The sequence below is a fragment of the Dermacentor variabilis genome, chromosome 1 (assembly GCF_050947875.1).
Source record: "Dermacentor variabilis isolate Ectoservices chromosome 1, ASM5094787v1, whole genome shotgun sequence".
Lineage (NCBI taxonomy): Eukaryota > Metazoa > Arthropoda > Arachnida > Ixodida > Ixodidae > Dermacentor > Dermacentor variabilis.
In genome coordinates, this window is record NC_134568.1 from 106,291,308 (window position 1) to 106,311,978 (window position 20,671).

General features: G+C 44.1%; 1 protein-coding gene across 1 annotated transcript in view; it reads right to left on the minus strand.

Moving 5' to 3' along the window:
- LOC142582593 (rac GTPase-activating protein 1-like) overlaps positions 1-20,671 on the minus strand; it is a 90,598-nt gene that overhangs the window by 64,265 nt on the left and 5,662 nt on the right. The window contains exons 4-8 of the mRNA XM_075692472.1: positions 20,293-20,353; positions 20,104-20,225; positions 19,436-19,610; positions 14,779-14,977; positions 12,280-12,515 (exon numbers count right to left, since the gene is read on the minus strand). Of these exons, the coding sequence (XP_075548587.1) occupies positions 12,280-12,515; positions 14,779-14,977; positions 19,436-19,610; positions 20,104-20,225; positions 20,293-20,353 (793 nt within the window). The remainder of the gene's footprint in view (positions 1-12,279; positions 12,516-14,778; positions 14,978-19,435; positions 19,611-20,103; positions 20,226-20,292; positions 20,354-20,671) is intronic.

Genomic DNA, 20,671 nt, shown 5'->3' on the forward strand with positions numbered 1-20,671 from the left:
TTAACTTTTCATAACCTCTTGTCCATAAAACACCATGCATTTAGAACTTCAATATAACAAAGTGAGTTTGTATGCCATTTCAATATAATGAAATTTCACTGCTGTCGCAAAAGAATGCAGAGACTAAATGGAGACTGGTGGATGCAGACAGACAAATGCTTGAATCACAAGCGGCTGTTTGCAAATGCACCTCTCCAACCACACGCCGCGAGACAAGAGCGACCGCCGAAGTGGAGCCGCATCATGTTCCACATAAAGTCCAAGTGCGATAAGATCCCATCGTGCCACGCGCACTGTGAGCTTTAGGTGCGAGTGAAAGTGTACGAGGGTGAGAGAAGAAACATGGTGGCTTCACAAGTGCTGCTTTCCCGCCTGCACAAAGGCAAAGAGGGGGAGGGGAGCGAGCGTGGGGGGGTGTGGAGTGGGGGGTAATTTGATGCACGTCTCAGCCGTGGCTGCGCATGGTTGTAAGTGCAGCTAAGCACATATGCAGCCGCCCACCCTGCTTTAGAGGCAATCTGCCGCGCACGCAGAGTGGGCATACCAAGATGGTGTAGCACCATGTAAGCTGTCTTACCGCGTGTTTAGTGTTGGAGGTTGCGTAATCTCGAGTTTTGGTGACCCATTAGAGCGAGAGGCGGACAAAGCATTCGCTTGCCACTGCGGGCACTTCTCTTGATAGCGCCGTCCCAGTACGGGCGCCGCGATTAGCCGCGGGGGCAGAGTGCACGTGAAAGTGTGGCTGGCTTCGCTTAATTCGTACCGCCAAAAAGATATTGTTGACGTACGTGGCATGAAACCGTATCATTCGTCGCCAACTCCCAAATTTATCAAGATGAATTGTTTTCTCATTCAACTTTTCTTTTTTCGACTGCCCTATATTTCTGAAAATTCTGCAGCCCCTTCCCATGCAAGAAAAATTGATCGGCGATTCTACTCATTTGCAAAAAAGATTGAATTTCAATACAGCAAAATTTGGATATAGCGGAGCAAAATGCAGATTTTGCCGACTGTTACATCGAGGTTTAACTGTGCATGTGTATGATATATATATATATATATATATATATATATATATATATATATATATATATATATATATATATATATATATATATATATATATATCAGACTTGTGTGTAACAAATTACATGTAATCAATTACATTTGTTTGGCAGTTTTGCAATTGGTCGTTTTTTTTTACTCAGTAGCGCTCACTGTAATTCAGTTACTTTTTTTTAGTAACAAATTGCATGTAACCAGTAACATTATTAATGAGACAAGCTGTATGAGATGACTCAAATTTGCGCAACTGAATTAGGTGGGAACTACAGCACAACGGTCACGGCTGTGACACAGAGCAGACTAGCGGATGCCCATATATATATATATATATATATATATATATATATATATATATATATATATATATATATATATATATATAAAATGAATTCAGACATGTCCTTGGATCCAGTATTTAAGGTACTTGAATAACAGGACACAGAAAAATGAAGACATCTAATTTTTCCGACAGTTTGGCTTCATCAGGGAAGGTTAAAATGTACTGATTAAGGCCGGACAGGCCGCCATTGGAATCTGAACCTGGCAACGTTTAACGTTAAACGCTATCTAGTGAGGCGAGTCTAGCAGTGTTATTGGAGGAATTAGAGGGTAGTAAATGGGATATAATAGGGCTCAGTGAGGTTAGGAGGACAAAAGAAGCATATACAGTGCTAAAAAGCGGGCATGTACTGTGTTACCGGGGCTTAGCGGAGAGACGAGAACTAGGAGTCGGATTCCTGATTAATAAGGAAATAGCTGGTAACATACAGGAATTCTATAGCATTAACGAGAGGGTGGCAGGTCTTGTTGTGAAACTTAATAAGAGGTACAAATTGAAGGTGGTACAAGTCTATGCCCCTACATGCAGTCATGATGACCAGGAAGTCGAAAGCTTTTATGAAGACGTGGAATCGGCGATGGGTAAAGTCAAAACAAAATACACTATACTGATGGGCGACTTCAATGCCAGGGTAGGCAAGAAGCAGGCTGGAGACAAGTCAGTGGGGGAATATGGCATAGGCTCTAGGAATAGCAGAGGAGAATTATTAGTAGAGTTTGCAGAACAGAATAATATGCGGATAATGAACACCTTTTTCCGCAAGCGGGTTAGTCGAAAGTGGACGTGGAGGAGCCCGAATGGTGAGACTAGAAATGAAATCGACTTCATACTCTGCGCGAACCCTGGCATCATACAAGATGTAGACGTGCTCGGCAAGGTACGCTGCAGTGACCATAGGATGGTAAGAACTCGAATTAGCCTAGACTTGAGGAGGGAACGGAAGAAACTGGTACATAAGAAGCCGATCAATGAGTTAGCGGTAAGAGGGAAAATAGAGGAATTCCAGATCAAGCTACAGAACAGATATTCGGCTTTAACTCAGGAAGAGGACCCTAGTGTTGAAGCAATGAACGACAATCTTGTGGGTATCATTAAGGAGTGTGCAATGGCAGTCGGTGGTAACTTTGTTAGGCAGGATACCAGCAAACTATCGCAGGAGACAAAAGATCTGATCAAGAAACATCAATGTATGAAAGCCTCTAACCCTACAGCTAGAATAGAACTGGCAGAACTTTCGAAGTTAATCAACAAGCGTAAGACAGCTGACATAAAGAAGTACAATATGGATAGAATTGAACATGCTCTTAGGAACGGAGGAAGCCTAAAAACAGTGAAGAAGAAACTAGGAATTGGGAAGAATCAGATGTATGCGTTAAGAGACAAAGCCGGCAATATCATTACTAATATGGATGAGATAGTTCAAGTGGCTGAGGAGTTCTATAGAGATTTATACAGTTCCAGTGGTACCCACGACGAAAATTGAAGAGAAAATAGTCTAGAGGAATTCGAAATCCCAAAGGTAACGCCGGAAGAAGTAAAGAAAGCCTTGGGAGATATGCAAAGGGGGAAGGCAGCTGGGGAGGATCAGGTAACAGCACATTTGTTGAAGGATGGTAGACAGATTGTTCTAGAGAAACTGGCCACCCTGTATACGCAATGCCTCATGACCTCAAGCGTACCGGAATCTTGGAAGAACGCTAACATAATCCTAATCCATAAGAAAGGGGACGCCAAAGACTTGAAAAATTATAGACCGATCAGCTTACTGTCCGTTGCCTACAAAGTATTTACTAAGGTAATCGCCTAAGGTAATCAGTGGGTCCGGTGGCGGCATGGCGAACGCCCGTTTCAAGCACGTCTGTTTCATCTTGCAGATTGCCGCTATCACCAGTAGTCCCGATGTTCTGCTACGAGATCCTGCAAACGACACGCCGCACAGGCTCCTACCGCGATCGAGCAGCGCCCAAACCGACAGTGGTGTTCCATCTGCGCCTGCGCAGGGATGCGCTGCTGTTCCGGAGATGGATTTTCCGTCCATCAGCGTGCCTATGAACAACTATCTCAACCGCACACGTCATGGTACAAAGGTGGCGCTGGCAGCATGGATGCCCAAGGCTATAAGAGCAGCTCCGTGGGATCACTACTTCAGTGGGTCCGGTGGCGGCATGGCGAACGCCCGTTTCAAGCACGTCTGTTTCATCTTGCAGATTGCCGCTATCACCAGTAGTCCCGATGTTCTGCTACGAGATCCTGCAAACGACACGCCGCACAGGCTCCTACCGCGATCGAGCAGCGCCCAAACCGACAGTGGTGTTCCATCTGCGCCTGCGCAGGGATGCGCTGCTGTTCCGGAGATGGATTTTCCGTCCATCAGCGTGCCTATGAACAACTATCTCAACCGCACACGTCATGGTACAAAGGTGGCGCTGGCAGCATGGATGCCCAAGGCTATAAGAGCAGCTCCGTGGGATCACTACTTCAGTGGGTCCGGTGGCGGCATGGCGAACGCCCGTTTCAAGCACGTCTGTTTCATCTTGCAGATTGCCGCTATCACCAGTAGTCCCGATGTTCTGCTACGAGATCCTGCAAACGACACGCCGCACAGGCTCCTACCGCGATCGAGCAGCGCCCAAACCGACAGTGGTGTTCCATCTGCGCCTGCGCAGGGATGCGCTGCTGTTCCGGAGATGGATTTTCCGTCCATCAGCGTGCCTATGAACAACTATCTCAACCGCACACGTCATGGTACAAAGGTGGCGCTGGCAGCATGGATGCCCAAGGCTATAAGAGCAGCTCCGTGGGATCACTACTTCAGTGGGTCCGGTGGCGGCATGGCGAACGCCCGTTTCAAGCACGTCTGTTTCATCTTGCAGGTAACATACAATTGTAAATGTTACAGAAGTGATAATCGTTGTTTGCTGCTGCTGCCGGACCCTCTGAATTGTACTGCCGTTTTGAAAGAATTGGTGCATTGCCTAAAAATGTCATTGCTGTTACTTTGCGGTGACGTTGAGACCAATCCTGGACCAAATGTGGACGAAATGCTGTCGCAACTGCTGGATGGGCAGGCCCGCATCAGCCAAGATATAGCTAGCCTATCTGAAACGGTTGCATCCTTTGATAGTCGTCTAAAAAATGTTGAGCAAATGGCGGCGACTATGTCAAACATTGCACCACGTGTAAGCGAACTGGAGCACACCGTCGGTGCGCTTCAAAAACTAGTAGACAAGCTAGATCGTCAGAACGATGACTTAGAAAATCGACTCCGAAAAAACAATTTGGTTATTCATGGCTTGCGTGAGAAGCCTTCCGAGTCGGCTGATGATCTGCTTAAATCTGTATTGGAACTTGTATCAGTTAAACTCGGTGTAAAATGTGACGACATAGAGCGTTGCCACAGGCTTGGAGTTGAAAGAAAGGATAAACCTCGGCCAGTAATCATTAAATTACTGGATTTCAGAACAAAGGTTGCTATATTGAACAACGCCCGGAAACTTAAGGGGACTAATATATACATAAACGAGGACTACTCTGCACGTGTACGGATGGCACGTAGAGCGCTGTGGCAGAATTCGCAAGATATGCGCAAGAATGCTGGTAAATATAGACTTAAACATGACACACTCACGATTGATGGTGTTCGTTACATGTGGGACACTGATAAGAATGTCATTGTTCAGGCTTCAGCGCGCTCGCCTTCAACGGTGTCAGCCTCTGTGCCTTCGGCTCCCGTGAAATCGGCTTCTGCAAAAGCGACTGGCAGGAATAGAGCTTCGGCTAATACTGCTTCGGCTCGTGTTGACTGACGCTGCGAGCAGAATATAACTGTCCTCAATGTAAATGCGAGGAGTGTACTCAACAAAGTTGAAGCTCTCAATTGTTTGGTGGAAAGCCACAGCCCATCAATTGTCTGTCTTACAGAGACTTGGTTACATGAATCTGTTATTGATATCGAAATTTCGCCTCCCGGTTATTCACTACTTCGGAAGGACAGAGAAGTTGGCCGTGGTGGTGGTGTGGCAGTTCTCATTAAAACAAGCCTTAAATTTTCTTTATTACCTCACCTTCCTGGCATTGAGGCTATTTGGTGCAAAGTATACAGCAGAGGTATTGTAATAGTTGTTGGTGTTATTTATCGCCCTCCGAACTCCGACGATATTTTTCCTGCTATCAATGAGTACCTTATTAGTAACAAGCTGTGTGGTTGCAAACTATTGTTAGCAGGGGATTTCAATCTCCCATGCATTAACTGGAGCACACTTACCCCAACTGGCCGTGATAGGGCGCTTTGTGCTTCCCTGATCGACCTGGTTATTTCATTTGGGTTAACTCAACTTGTGGATTTCGTAACGCGCGAAAACTCAATATTAGACCTTGTATTTGTAAACCAACAACTCTTATCGCATGGAGTTAAATGTGAAGTCACCGAAGGCTTATCTGACCACAAAGCAGTTGAAATTGCCTTGAACTTAGTGTGCCCTCGACTAAGACCTGCATTCACAACCGTTTTGAACTTTTCTGCAGCTGACGATACTTCCGTACTTGACACTTTAGCCTCAACTTTTGATGACTTCCAACACTGTAGTGAACTGCACAATGTAGACACGTTGCTCCTTAAATTTTGTGACATTGTACATGAATGCCTGTCAAAGTACGTGCCCCAAAGATGTATTAAACGGAACCAAAGACACCCTTGGTATAATAGGGAGATAATTCAGCTCACTCGTCGCATTAAGCGGCTGCGTAAGCGAAGCCGTTCCGAGTGTAAGAACAATGCTTCTTTCTTCAACACGTTGAAGTCTAAATTAAGAGCGAAAATGCAAGAGGCTAAGAGCTTTTACTTTAATAATACATTGGCTACATTTATGAAAAAAAACCCATCTAGGTTCTGGAGATCGATTAGTCCTGCATCGTCTCTACCTTCTTCCTTTATTGTTAATGACCAATCCTGCTCCCAATCTGAAACTATAGCCAACGCCTTCAACAACTTCTTCGAATCTGTTTTTTCTACCGATAATGGCACCAATCCTCCATTTTCCGCGTGCCGCAATCTGCCCTCTCTTCCAAATCCTGATGTAACCTCCTCTGGAGTACATAACCTCATATTAAAACTTGATGTAACGAAAAGCCCAGGCCCAGACGGCATTCCAAATATGTTCCTAAAGAGGTACTCGGAATGGTGCGCAAGCTATCTGACTATAATATTTAAAAAATCAATAGACTCTACAACAGTGCCCCGGCTGTGGAAATTGGCTAATGTCGTGCCCGTATTAAAATCGGGAAACAAACAAATAATACCGAATTATAGGCCAATATCTTTACTTTCCACCAGCTCGAAACTCTTGGAGCACATTATTCACAAGCACATTGTGGAATACCTAAATGCCAACAATATTCTTTCCCAATCGCAGCACGGTTTTCGTGCTGGCTATTCCACTGTTACGCAGTTGCTTGAATTTACGCATGACATTGCATCTTCCCTTAACAGCCGAGGACAGCTTGATGCCATATTTATTGACTATTCTAAGGCCTTCGATTTAGTTTGCCATGCTAAGCTTTTAGTTAAACTTCGTACATATTTTGGTGACAGCAAGCTGGTTGATTGGATAGCTGATTACTTACGGTCGCGCTCTCAGTTTGTTACGTATAACCACGCGAAGTCGTCTGAGGTACAGATTACATCTGGGGTGCCGCAAGGCTCGGTGCTGGGGCCGCTTTTGTTCATTATTTTCATAAATGACGTGGCAGAAATCATTGGCGATACTCAAGTTAAACTTAGAATGTATGCAGACGACTGCGTAATCTACAACACAATCTCTGATGCTCATGATCAGGTTGCGCTAAATAACGTTTTTTCATTGTTTTGTAACTGGAGTGAAACCTGGCAAATGTCTATTAACTTAAAGAAGACTGTGGCCATGACCTTTTCAAACAAGAAACAACCCCTTTCTTTTACTTATACTAACGACGGAGTCGGTCTAGTACATGTTACGGAGTTTAAGTACCTCGGTGTAACTCTAGCGTCAAATTTAAAATGGCGCAAGCATGTTGAAATGATCTGCAATAAGGCTCGTCGAAAACTTTGGTATCTCCAGCGCACGTTAAGCAACTCAACAAGAGAATGCAAATTGACTGCGTACAAAACTTTGGTCAGGCCCATACTAGAATATGCATCGGTTGTTTGGTCACCTCACCTCAAGCACGACATAGCTATGTTAGAATCTGTCCAAAAAAGAGCAATTAGGTTCATTTTTTGTCGCTATGACCGGCAATTCTCGCCTACTTCGCATGCACACGTTTTAACGCTGCAATCTCTCGAACATCGGCGTAATTCTGATCGCGTTATCCTTCTTCATAAGATAGTTCACACCGGCTTGAGTGTTCTGGCGCCGATTTCTTTTGTTGCAGCTTCAGCACGCTGTACTCGACGATCTGATCCCCTGAACATTGTGCCCTTCAGGTCGAATATTGATTCTTTTAAGTTTTCCTTCTTTCCACGGACGGTGGATTTATGGAATAAACTTGATGGGTCTCTGCGCAGACTCGGTACTGAGGATTTTGAAAAAGAATTGTGTAATTATGCATTCTGGTAATGTTTTCTAGTATTCTGGTGAATTTTGTTAAAAGTACTTGAAATTGTATTTTTTGTTTTTTTGTTACTCTGTACTCACTCCTGCTATGTCTCAGAAACTGAGACAGCAGTATTTGTAAATAAAATAAAATAAATAAATAGAATGAGGAACACCTTAGACTTCTGTCAACCAAAGGACCAAGCAGGATTCCGTAAAGGCTACTCAACAATAGACCATATTCACACTATCAATCAAGTGGTAGAGAAATGTGCAGAATATAACCAACCCTTATATATAGCTTTCATTGATTACGAGAAAGCGTTTGATTCAGTCGAAACCTCAGCAGTCATGGAGGCATTACGGAATCAGGGTGTAGATGAGCCATATGTAAAGATACTGGAAGATATCTATAGCGGCTCCACAGCCACCGTAGTCCTCCACAAAGAAAGCAACAAAATCCCTATAAAGAAAGGCGTCAGACAGGGAGATACAATATCTCCAATGCTATGCACAGCATGTTTACAGGAGGTATTCAGAGGCCTGGAGTGGGAAGAATTGGGGATAAAAGTTGATGGAGAATACCTTAGCAACTTGCGATTCGCTGATGATATTGCCTTGCTTAGTAACTCAGGAGACCAATTGCAATGCATGCTCACTGACCTGGAGAGGCAAAGCAGAAGGGTGGGTCTGAAAATTAATCTGCAGAAAACTAAAGTAATGTTTAACAGGCTCGGAAGAGAACAGCAGTTTACGATAGGTAGCGAAGCACTGGAAGGGGTAAGGGAATACATCTACTTAGGGCAGGTAGTGACCACGGATCCGGATCATGAGACTGAAATAACCAGAAGAATAAGAATGGGCTGGGGTGCGTTTGGCAGGCATTCTCAAATCATGAACAGCAGGTTGCCACTATCCCTCAAAAGGAAAGTGTATAACAGCTGTGTGTTACCAGTACTCACATATGGGGCAGAAACCTGGAGGCTTACGAAAAGGGTTCTGCTGAAATTGAGGACGACGCAACGAGCTATGGAAAGAAGAATGATGGGTGTGACGTTAAGGGATAAGAAAAGAACAGATTGGGTGAGGCAACAAACGCGGGTAAACGACATCTTAGTTGAAATCAAGAAAAAGAAATGGGCATGGGCTGGACATGTAATGAGGAGGGAAGATAACCGATGGTCACTAAGGGTTACGGACTGGATTCCAAGGGAAGGGATGCGTAGCAGGGGGCGGCAGAAAGTTAGGTGGGCGGATGACATTAAGACGTTTGCAGGGACAACATGGCCACAATTAGTACGTGACCGGGGTAGTTGGAGAAGTATGGGAGAGGCTTTTGCCCTGCAGTGGGCGTAACTAGGCTGATGATGATGATGATGGCCAAAAAGTCTGAAAAAAAAAAATATGGTTTCGTTTCATGCATCCTATAATTTAAGCATAGGCAGTCTATGCTCGTTACAACGAACTTGTGTACAACAGACTTTCGGATATAACGGACCATTTTTCAACCTTAGCTTGGTCTGCCTATTTTAATGGAACGAAGTTTGCTTTTAATGAACCACGCTACAACGGACTATCAGCTACAGTGGATGAAATTAGCGGCAATTTTTGTGAAAATCGGGCATATAAAACAGATTTTTGATGTGCTGACACGGGCTGACAACTGACTTACGAGGGTCAGCCGACGATCGCGGCTCAACATTGCGCGCGATGGAAGAAGGAAGGTGAGGGGGAAACATGCAGTCTTTCGCGCGCGAGGCACGGAACCGGGGAGGAGAGAGAGAATGGGGATCTACTCCAGCGGCTGCTGCACATGGCGCGGCCACCATATCTCGGAGGTGATCTGCGATGTGGATAAAGTGCTTGCCTATGCGGGCACCGTATCTTGAAAGAAATCTGCGATGTGGACAAGGTGCGCACCCACGCGGGCGCTGTATCTCGAAAGCGATCTGATGCTCAATATCTTGCGCAAGAGGGAGGGAGGAAAGCGGGGCGCTATCTTTCGCGCGAGTCGCGGGGTGGGGAGGGAAAGATTGTGGGGGTTCTACTCCAGTGGCTACTGCTGAAGGTGCGTACGCCGTATCTTGAAAGCGATCCGAGATGTGGACAAAGTGCGCCCAGCGCCGGTAGCTTCATATGTACTGTGCTTTCGACATTCGCGTTGAAGCAAGAGACAGCATGAAGGGCAATTCGCTCGTGGCTGCTGCCGCGCTTCTCTCAATTTTCTATCCCAATTAATGCTTCGCCTTTCGGGCGAAACTGCGACTTTTTTCTTTTTTTATTTGGACGATGGTCACCCACTCTTTGTAATAAAGTTGTTAGACATCCCGACGAAAGTTTCGTAAGTGAGGAGTCTCGGAAATTAGGGACTTCAGATAAAACTGACGGTTTTTTGTCGGATTATCAGGGTCTGTTGTGACAAGAGTCGACTGTATATAAAGAAAAAAATGCATAGAATGCATAAATAAAAAGGAAGAAATTGTTTGGCTCAAAGGAGGCTTGAGCCTTCTCTGAAAAAAAAAAAAAAAAAAGAATTAGAGGGACACTAAAGGCAAATATTAAGTCAAGCTGAAGTAATTAGTGCTTGAGAATCTCTATCGCGAACAGAGCCTTAATAATCAAGAAATTGAGGTAAATGCACGACATGATTAGCAACTCCCCCGGGACATTCAAGTACTTGCCCAATGACAAAAGCACTCCTCAGTTAAATTCTGTGATTAGTAGTCAACCCCTTATTGCACAAAATATCCTCATATTGTATTATAAGACGAAATAAAATGCCACTTGTCCCATTCTATGTCATGTTTAGACAAAAGAACTTTGAAATTACCCTTGACAACGATGCGGGTGGTTGAACGGTTTCGTTTTATCTCGACTGCGTGCCGCCCACGCTTTCGCGTTTCAGTAGTTATCGTGTACTGCTGCGCTGGTTTTGCTGGCTTGCGAAACATGCACAAACTGCAAGTAGCAGAGAATTCAACTTCCATGTGATGTCGCGAGATGCCCAAACGGTCTACACCAGTTCGCCAAAAAGCAGCTGCAGCAGAGAATCCGCGGCTCTGATTTTATCCGTTTTGGCTCGGTACCACCGTTTGTCGGACACCATTTCACTCACCAACGGCAGCAAAGGGCGGTGATGGTGTATGCAACGTCACCACTCCCCCGGTTGGGTGGCGGGAGATGCGAATTTCGAGAAAGGTATTCGAACCCTTCAGATGCAATTTTCTCGTAGACTAAGTTTTTTTCATGGCACAAAACGAGCGTTGAGATGCTTCTGGAATGGTATTTAAACAGTCCACGTCGACTTAGTATTAGCCTTTAGTGTCTCTTTAATGGTCGATCTGACAGAAATAGGTCTCGCACGTCTCGTTTGATGGCATTTGTTGTACCAATGTGCAGAAGATGTTGCCACTCCACCTCTGCGGCCTTTCCTGCTCTACGTTTTGCCACCTCCGCTTGCACTGCTTTACCTCAGCTTGTGCTGTCGTTATTTGTCATCTGCATGACGCTTAGCCCACTTTGCTTCTACTCCTGCCTGACTCATAGCAAGGCCCACCTGAGGGTCGGCCTGCTTTGTTTCAGCTGCTGCAGCCAAATGAGCCTTGTGGGCATCCTCCGATGCAGAGTGTGTTAAGAAATTAACGCCTTGTGAGGAAAAGGCAAGCTGCTTAGAAAACAAAAATATAGTTGTCCTCCGTCACGTCCTATGGCGCGCAGTGTGTCCGTTACCGGCACGGAAGGTCTCGAAAGCAGTGTTTCAAACCATCAATAGTGGGCGGCCATTTTTGCTTTCTACTTTGACGATCGAAAAAAATTTGGAGCGCATTCGAAAATCACTGCCTGGGGGGAAAAGTGAACTTCTTAAATGAAAGAATAGCACTCCTCTTTCATGTCCAATAGCGCAGTGTCTTTGTGGGTGGCGCAGAAAGTCATGAAACCGGCGTTTCAAACCATCGTTAGCGGGCTAACGATGCCCAATGGGCGTGGTACAGAAAGAGTTAATGAGCGTTTTTTTACATTTTGCTCCCATAGAAATGCGGACACCGTGACTGGGATCACACCCGCGACCTCAAGCTCACCAGTGCAATGCCATAGCCACTTGGCTGCTACGGCACGTAAAATTTCTGTAAATGCACCAGAAAATTACATTAACTCATCAGCAACATCATGGTACAGGTGACCTACTTTGGCATCTCTCAGGGAACTATTTTGGAGCACAAAGGCGAAGAGGGCAGGTGCAGTGTGCATTCAACTTGTACCAAGTTCTTAGGATGTTGCATAGTATAGCCAGAAGTACCAACTTGCCTGATCTTTACACTCTGGATGGCATACTGAGCGGCAGCGGTTGCACTTGTATGCAGTCTTGTAGAACTTGATGCGTTTGCCACATGGACCGCAGCTCTCAGACTTGATGACTGTTTTGGGGCAAAAAGTATGCTCCCTGGAGAGCAGCTTCCCAGCAGAATTGCTCCTTTTTGGAGTTGTAGTTTCCAAGCCTTTGTCACCACGACGCTGACTGACAGGTGTGCTGGGTGCAGAGCCTTCAGTGCCAACACCACCAGAAAAGACAACTTTAGTTCAGTAAATTATTGAAAAGTGGACCTCTGCATAACATTTGGCAAAACTTCATGTATTCACCTATTCCATTTCAGTCATTTACTCCAACCATACTATTAACCTCTTTGCCATTAAAATATTTAAGTTATTGCACTAATGTGCCGAACTCTCCATCTGGTAATTGGATCAAATAATTTAGCATCTGCATTAAAGCTGCAGAGGCTTCAAGTGTTAAACAGAACAAAATTTTCCAAGTGCAGAGATTTAAGAACACTGTACAGATCTGAGGTGGAATTATTGAGTTCAGATGAAAGAAAATGAATAATTAGTGAGGTCGAGTGAAAGATTGTATCAAAATTAATGCCACAAAGTCGATATTCTCCTTAGCCTCATGACAGGAGAACTACAGACAGCAATTCCGATAGCATTGTTAATATAAGTTTGGTTTACCATGCCCACTGCCAGAGGGAGGAAAAATGCGCTTCTGACCAGAATGCATTGTAAGCAGACAACAGAATTGCATCACGACTGAAATTCAAAGCAAGTGCTACCCAATGGATAAGTATCATTACACGGTAGACTCTCCTGAACATGAAGGGCCCTGTAATGCTTGGCCTATGATAAGCACAGTTAATCTGCGCAATATATTGCAATAAAATTATAAGCAGCAAGTTCACTCTGAGCAGAACGACATGCAAGCTCTCTTGCTTTAACAAATCCTTTAGAGTGCAAGTAGCTCAATACTGTTTTAGCTGTCAACAATAGAAGTAGGCCTTGGCATGGTAGGCACTGTTGTGGACAGAATTAAGCATTTGACAGATATATGCCAAAACAACATATTGGCTACAAGACATGTTACAGTGTGTGTGTGTGTGCATGTGCGCGAGAGTGAGGAGCAGGGTCCCAATTAATTTTGGCCATCTGGGGTTCTTTATTGTGTGCCCAAAGTACTGTAATGACCATTGTTGCATCACTAAGCAGATTGTGTTGTACGTACAGTCGACCAAAAAAAGTTTACGGACCAAGACATCTGACAAAAAGCTGAATATCTCCTCAGTCTCAAGACACAGCCTGTTATTCCCATTTCCAGCCTTTTGTGGCATATGCGAACAACATTGTGATGCACAATTTCACTGGCTGCTTTTAAAGGCTGCTCGTATATTTTGAATTTTCTGAGATCCCGTGGTCCGTAAACTTTTTTGGTCGACTGTACATGAATGTGGAACCCAGATTGTAACATTAAAATTTCAAAGGCAATTAATGATTTAATCTTAATCCATGCCAGCACATCCATAGGTAATGAGGCACACAAACTGCAAATGCTCTCAATCAACAGCTTCTAACTAAGGATGCCCACATTCCCGAGAAAACCCCCTGCAAATAATGTGGCATGTCCGCGCCTAATGCCAAGAGCTTGGGAATCAGCTCGGTAGTTGCTCTAAATAGACGTAGTTCTGGCATCACCAAGGTTACTGGTGTTTACCACATTGGTACTGCGAGTTTTGGTTGTCTACTTCGATATTTCTTGTCAGAAAAGGCAACTTATTTGAGAATGAAATTCAATCGCAACTCATGCTCATGTTTATCTACCACAACTGGTATTATAATAAAAGGTTCCCATAACAGTTAAAACTAGGGCGGTTTAAAATTTCCTAATAGAGAAAAACACTGAATATTTTCTTCTTACTTTAACGAAGTGAAATATAAAGACTGCTTGGAGTCTGTAACAATACAAAAAGGCTTATTTACATTATTTGATATGTGTAATGCCATTCACAACTGCACTTGCCATAAACTGAGGAGCTTGCATATACAAGCTACAACAGAAGGGCAATTATATCTGGTACATCATGACAATGACAGTACTGAAACAGAAACAGCACGTCACCAGATGTTTCAAGAAGGAAAGACCAATACCAGCCTGCATATTGTTTTGAAGGGATGCAAACGCAGCGTAATTGTTCTATCATAAGTTGCTTTGCCTGTTACCACTTGCATAAGGCTTTCTAGCTGTGCACTACAATAAGTGCTGCTATCATTTGCATACAAACCAAAATTGACATTTGACAACTTTAACAGTGGATCAAATAGGCAAGATTATTTACTTGATACTTGAAATTCTGAATGTTTGTGCACACCTACTTATAACACAATTAAAAAAAATAAAGAAGGAAAATGCAACAGCAGATTTGATCAGCATTGTTCATGGGATCCTGCACATCACTTTCAATGCCGAGCACAACTCACCACTAGTGAATTTAGGGGTGACCACGATTGTTGGAGTGGTCTCCGAAGAAGGTGCAGATGGTGGTGGTGGTGCACTCGGTGCTGGTGTCAAAGGCTGAGTGAACACTCGAGAGGTTGCCACGAGGTCCTTTCCGTCCCTCAATGTGACAGTTGTTGTAGCAATCAAGTTTGCACAGGTTGGGTCATTCTCATCATGTTCCTGAAACACACACGCTATGCTTCACTGAATTATGCTTTAGTGTTTGCACTATGGTATACAGGGTCGGTATAATGCAGCAATTCCCTTTGCTAAATTCTATTCCTCAAGTATTCACAGCAGGTCAATTTGGGTGATACAGTCGAAACGCATGATAACGAAATCCTCGCAACAAAATATTTTCGTATCCCCGGCGAATGCCCATAGGATTCAGTGTATTTCGTACCTCTTGACAACGAAATGCCACTGTACTACCATCCCGCATCAACGAAATTTGCCGGAATGTAACCCCGCATATTACCTACATGTGCAAGGCTAGCAGGCTCCAAAATGTGCTCAAATTCGATTGCTTTGCAATAAAATTGTGTAAAATACTGCCACATTACACTTGCATGGGCGCTGGCACTTTCGCTTACAAAAACAACTAAGCGCCGGAAACACGTCATGGCCACCATCTTGTTTGTTGATCACACTTAGAAGTGGTGCTACCAACATGTGACGACAGTTTTTACACACCTAATGCAGTGCATAATGTGCACCTCAGTGAGAAAAATGCAGTAAAAACAAGTGAATTGATGTCCCACCAATGTGGAATTGTTTACGGCGCTTGAGATGGCAGTCACAGCATGGAGTGCCATGCATCGGGCAGTGATTGAGCAATCGTTCGGGAATACGCATCCCTTGCTTCAAGTACGCTGGTTTTGGTGCCATCCGACAGGCATTGTGTGGATTCGGCGCCAAACATGGATTTGTGTGTAGGGGCCATAAGCTCAATCGACTGCCTTTGGGTATAGTACGAGATACGATCACTTTTGCGCTTGGCACCGAATGTGTCGGCGCCTATGGGTGACAGCATGCGCTGGAGAAATGCTGCCTATTGCGTGGAGCACTGTTGCTCTGCATCCGGTGTAGAGTTACGCAAAATCTAGCAAAAGTGATCGTATCTCCAAAAGCAATTGGCAGACAATGCTGCTCCACGGTCGTGCTGCCACTGCTGATCGACGTATGCAGCGCACTTTGTACTGTCGGCAATGCGGTTTTGTATCCTTGAGCAAAGCTTGCCATAGTAGGCTAACGGAATTACGACAGCAAACTTTTGTTTTGCGACGCTTTACAGTGGAATCTCGATGATACGATTACGGCTAATACGAATTTCCGGATGATACGAATTTTCCTGTAGTCCTGGCCGAGCCCCATTACTTTGCAACATGCTAGAGAATGGTTGTTATGAATCAATTTTCGACCCGCGTCGGTTGATACGAATATTACCAAAGACACTGGAAATTCTAAAGTGTGCTTGGCGAAAGCCGGACGCTGCTGCCGTCTGTGCTCCAATTCACTCGCTTTGGTGTACGGTGATGTTGCCTGTCGCTGCTGCCGCATTCGTTCTGCTTTCCTGCCTTCGGTACCCGGCGATCTAATCAGTTGCTGTTGGCGTTACCGTTCTGCCTCCCTTGCTTTCGCACTCGGTGACGTGTTCAGTCGTCGCACGCGCATTCGTTCCTTGTTCTGGCGTTGGGGAAATCCGGCGTCCGCTGCCGCTTCCCTGAACCGCTTGGCGCGGAATCACAGGGCCACTTCGGAGCCATGCATCACACTCACTCGACTGCAACGAGACGTCTGGCGAAGGAGCGGCGGTGCAGCTGCCACTGCTGATGCGCGTGCGCTCGTTCTACCACTACCATAGAGAAAGTAATGCCGCTTCTGTGTGACGTCACGGTTGCTATGCGCAGCGGTGCCCCCCATTGGCTGCTAAGGAGGGGAGGAGGTTGCGCCGCTGCGCGGGGGAGAGGTCACAGTTGGCACGATTCCAGCGCACGGACGGATGCGACCGCGAGCATGAGCAATGAAAGGCTTTCGCTTTAATAAATGCCACGAAGAGTTTGAAGCAGTGGCGCTTTTGTTGCTTTTCCTCCTTTTCCGCGTGCCATCGGACGGATTAGCTGCTGTGCTTCGGACCGCATTCTTTGTGTTAGACGTGGGCGACGGCGCAGCTCCACCATCGGCGCCTGAAATGCTGTACGTGCTCAAAGTTCTGAGGCATGCTATGGCAGCGGATGAAATCAGCGATGACACGTGCACGCGTTTTTATGGATTGGAACAAAGTCTGCTAAGTGACCTGACAAAGAAAAAGAGGCAGAAGGACATTGGAGACTTTTTCTTCAAGAAATAAATGCTTTTTACGTACGTGCCTGAATGAGTTCACCTCTGATTCTTTAGTTTAGCTAGTTTTAATTGTTTCGATGATACGAATTTCGGCTAATACAAATATTTTTCGTGACCCCGTGAGATTCGTATCATCGAGATTCCACTGTACATATCTGTGGTGTCTCATTTCACAACAATGAAATTCTTGCAAAAGCGAATTTTTTTGCATTCCCCGCCGATTTCATTATTGCAAGGTTCAGCTGCAATGTGGGCAGAGCGTTGCTCGAACCACTGATGAAGCACAAAAATAGCATTCGAATAGAATCATTATGTTATCTTGCCCAGGTTTCATGGTTTTCCTATCCTGTGCTGGGTAAGGATGGCACATTGCCAATAAACACAGTCTCCTTGAAGTAGGTAAAGAGGGTTTGGAACAAGATTTTAGGCATGTGTTGCTTTTTCTTTTCTATATCAATAATTAAAAAAAAGCACTACATTTGTTATATGTGATTGAACATTGTTTTAATGAAGTCTCAGCTGACATGAAAATATCTTTCTTACATCCGATATTTGTTAGCTGCGTGCATGCTCATATCAGGGGAGGGAGGGAGGGAAAGAGAGAGAGAGAATTAGTGATAGGGTCTTTGCAAAAGAACTGCAAGTGTGATACCTCCAACAGGTAAGCAAAGGTTCTCTTGCTGATTTTGATGGCCTGTTGGCAACTTGCCATACAGATATGTGGCACTTGAACGATGCAGTTTCATGTTGCTATGATGCTCTACTTTAGAATGACACGACCACTCCTGTTGGAGCTGTACAGAATTTTGAACTATTGGCCACTTGTAGTGGCACAGTGGTGCAATGAATATCATGGCTATATGCTAGGAGATGCCACACATCCGCCACTAGTTTCTCGGATTTTACAGAAACTCGCTGGTGGCCCATGTTCATCATGGGCTTTCAGCCTACTGTTACTGGCTTGTGCAGACAAATTTACAGGCAAAATGAGCAATTCAGGTGTGGCATTCTTAGGCTAGAAACATGCAAACCAAGCTAAAATGATACTCCATCATTAAAAGCTACTTCCAATTATAAGGCTTACTGCAAGATAACTTTTCAGCAAGCAGTATTTTACTGCTAGAGCATCTGGCAATAAAGGAGAGGTAATTACCACTTTAACTATGTATGCCTAACAGTTACTAAAAATCCGGAAATTGCCTGAAGTAGCACAAAAGGCAACAATTTCTTTCTCCATTACCAAGAGCATTTGCAAACCTTCAGAAGTAAAAGCAGATCCTTTTAATTTGCAGAACATCCATAGGTACTCAGGTCACTTGTCAGTTCTAACAGAAAGCTCACAAAAGCAGATTTGATATGAACGTACCTGTGCATAAAAGCTAACGATTGTTTAATGAGCACTAAGGAAACATTAAAAAAAGGGCAATATAGTCAGCGTTGCAAATTTCTCTGCACTTATTCAGCAGAATATGTAGCTGACTGGAGTAGAAAAGGTTGAACAACCCTTTTGAATTGCTGAAGATGATGTCAATGGGACATCAAGCATTTTCAGTACTTTCATGTACTAAGGCAATTTTTGAGTATGCAAAGTTAATTTTATGTTGTTTTATAGTACACCATGACATCACCCTTGGCAAAAGCCACCCATTTGACATCGAAGAAGTATTCCCACCAGTTGCAGCATCCCTTTAATGTTACAAGTATGACCTAGTATATAAACTTATTCTGACAACTACAAGTAAAATATCTGCTTGAATCTAAGAATTCAGCCTCTTCCATGCCGATAATGGGATATTTCACTAATAAACTCCGTATTAAACAGACCGAGTTTCTTTTTAACACATGGGAGGAAAAAAAAGAAAAAAAAATGTGGTCGGCAATCGCAACTTATTTATAGCCACCAACTTGGACTGTCACTTGACATGACATCCTATGTGACACTGCAAAATCTGCTGCTGTCTCCCTTCTATAACATTTGCTTGTCTGCTTCAGTGACTTTGCTTCCAGTGACCCATTAAAAAAAAAAAAAAAAGGACTGCCTCAACATCTGCTCGAATAAAGAAACTCCAGATAAACAAGTACTTACAAGGGTATATGAATTGTTTTAGTTTCTTAGACTAGAGAAAATTCAGTACTTGTAAAACACCCACAATTGCATACCTTTGAGCTAACACAGAACAAGAAGATGCAGAAAATCATTACGTATCTTAATGCTTTCAAACAGCATGTTTGCAAAATGGTATTTAAATATCTAGTAAAAAGAAAAGGAACCAGAAATGTCTTGAAATGGCCAACCTTGGACTTCTTCTTGACTGGAGATCCACCTTCCAAAATACGCTCTGCACTGGATCGACGCTTTCCTCTTCCCCCCAAGCGGGAGCTCCTACGATGCCCACTTTCGTCACTGACATCCAAGTCATCACCAGAAGGCGAAAGCGCGGAGCCTACGGACTCGTCGATGGTGCCCAGCCTAAATATATCAAAGACAAGGCAGAGTCAACTTGTCTGTGCAAAAAAAAAATGCAGCGTCCTATTTGGTTTAAGATGTATGCATGCAGCTGTAATCAAATTTATTAAGTGGCGGTTTTATTTTGCAGAGCTTTATTTTGTTCCAGAGCAAAACCTGCTACAGCAGGCCCTTCTTATGGTTTCGTCCCAAAGCACACTTAAGGTATGAGAGACCACCTGATTGGATGCTCTCGGTTAATCATGATTACCCATGGTCCTTTCATGCATGCTAAAAATATGCATGCCCTGATAATGTTGCAACTGCCCCAAAACTGCCACAGTTTTAAGAGGATTACATGTCATACATGTCCCCATTGCACTATAAAGTAAACAAGGCACATTATGTACAACAATGCAAAACTTCATGGGGAACTTCAACAAAATGTATTAAAAGGGGAAAAAAATTATCCCCTCCTCTGCCTACCCAGGAGGGCAAATAAAAATTTGCCACTGACCTGTCTGTGTAATCCTGCTTGTCTTCAGTGGTAGCCCTGAGGAAAGGAAGTTTCTCAATGGTCTCGTCGCGGAGCTCAGTATCATTCATGATAAACTCTCTGATAAGCTCAAGCTGCCGTTGCTGAAAAAGTGAGAAAATTGTTTCAGTACAAACTCACAAAATGAAACATTTTAATTTTATGCCTTACTTTTGCATCTCGCTCTTCTTCACATTTTTCTCTGCGACGAAGCTCCTTCTGCAAAACTTGTCTATGGAAAAAACAAGGACTGTAAGAAGACTACATTACGTAATTTGGTTGCAGACAGTTGGTTGCAGGTGTTTGTTATCGACCCCCTCACCATCAACTGGACCTTTCTAATCTCTTAAACAACATATTAAATGAAATTACTTCAAAGCATCCCAATGCTAATATTCTCCTTTTAGGAGACTAACTTTCCCGGCATTAAGTGGCACAATGACACTGCTTTACTAATAAATAAAACGGAAGCGAGCGACTTTATAGAAGTGTGTTTAAATTACAATTTAACACAGCTAGTACAGGAGCCAACCCGTGTGTCGGGGACATC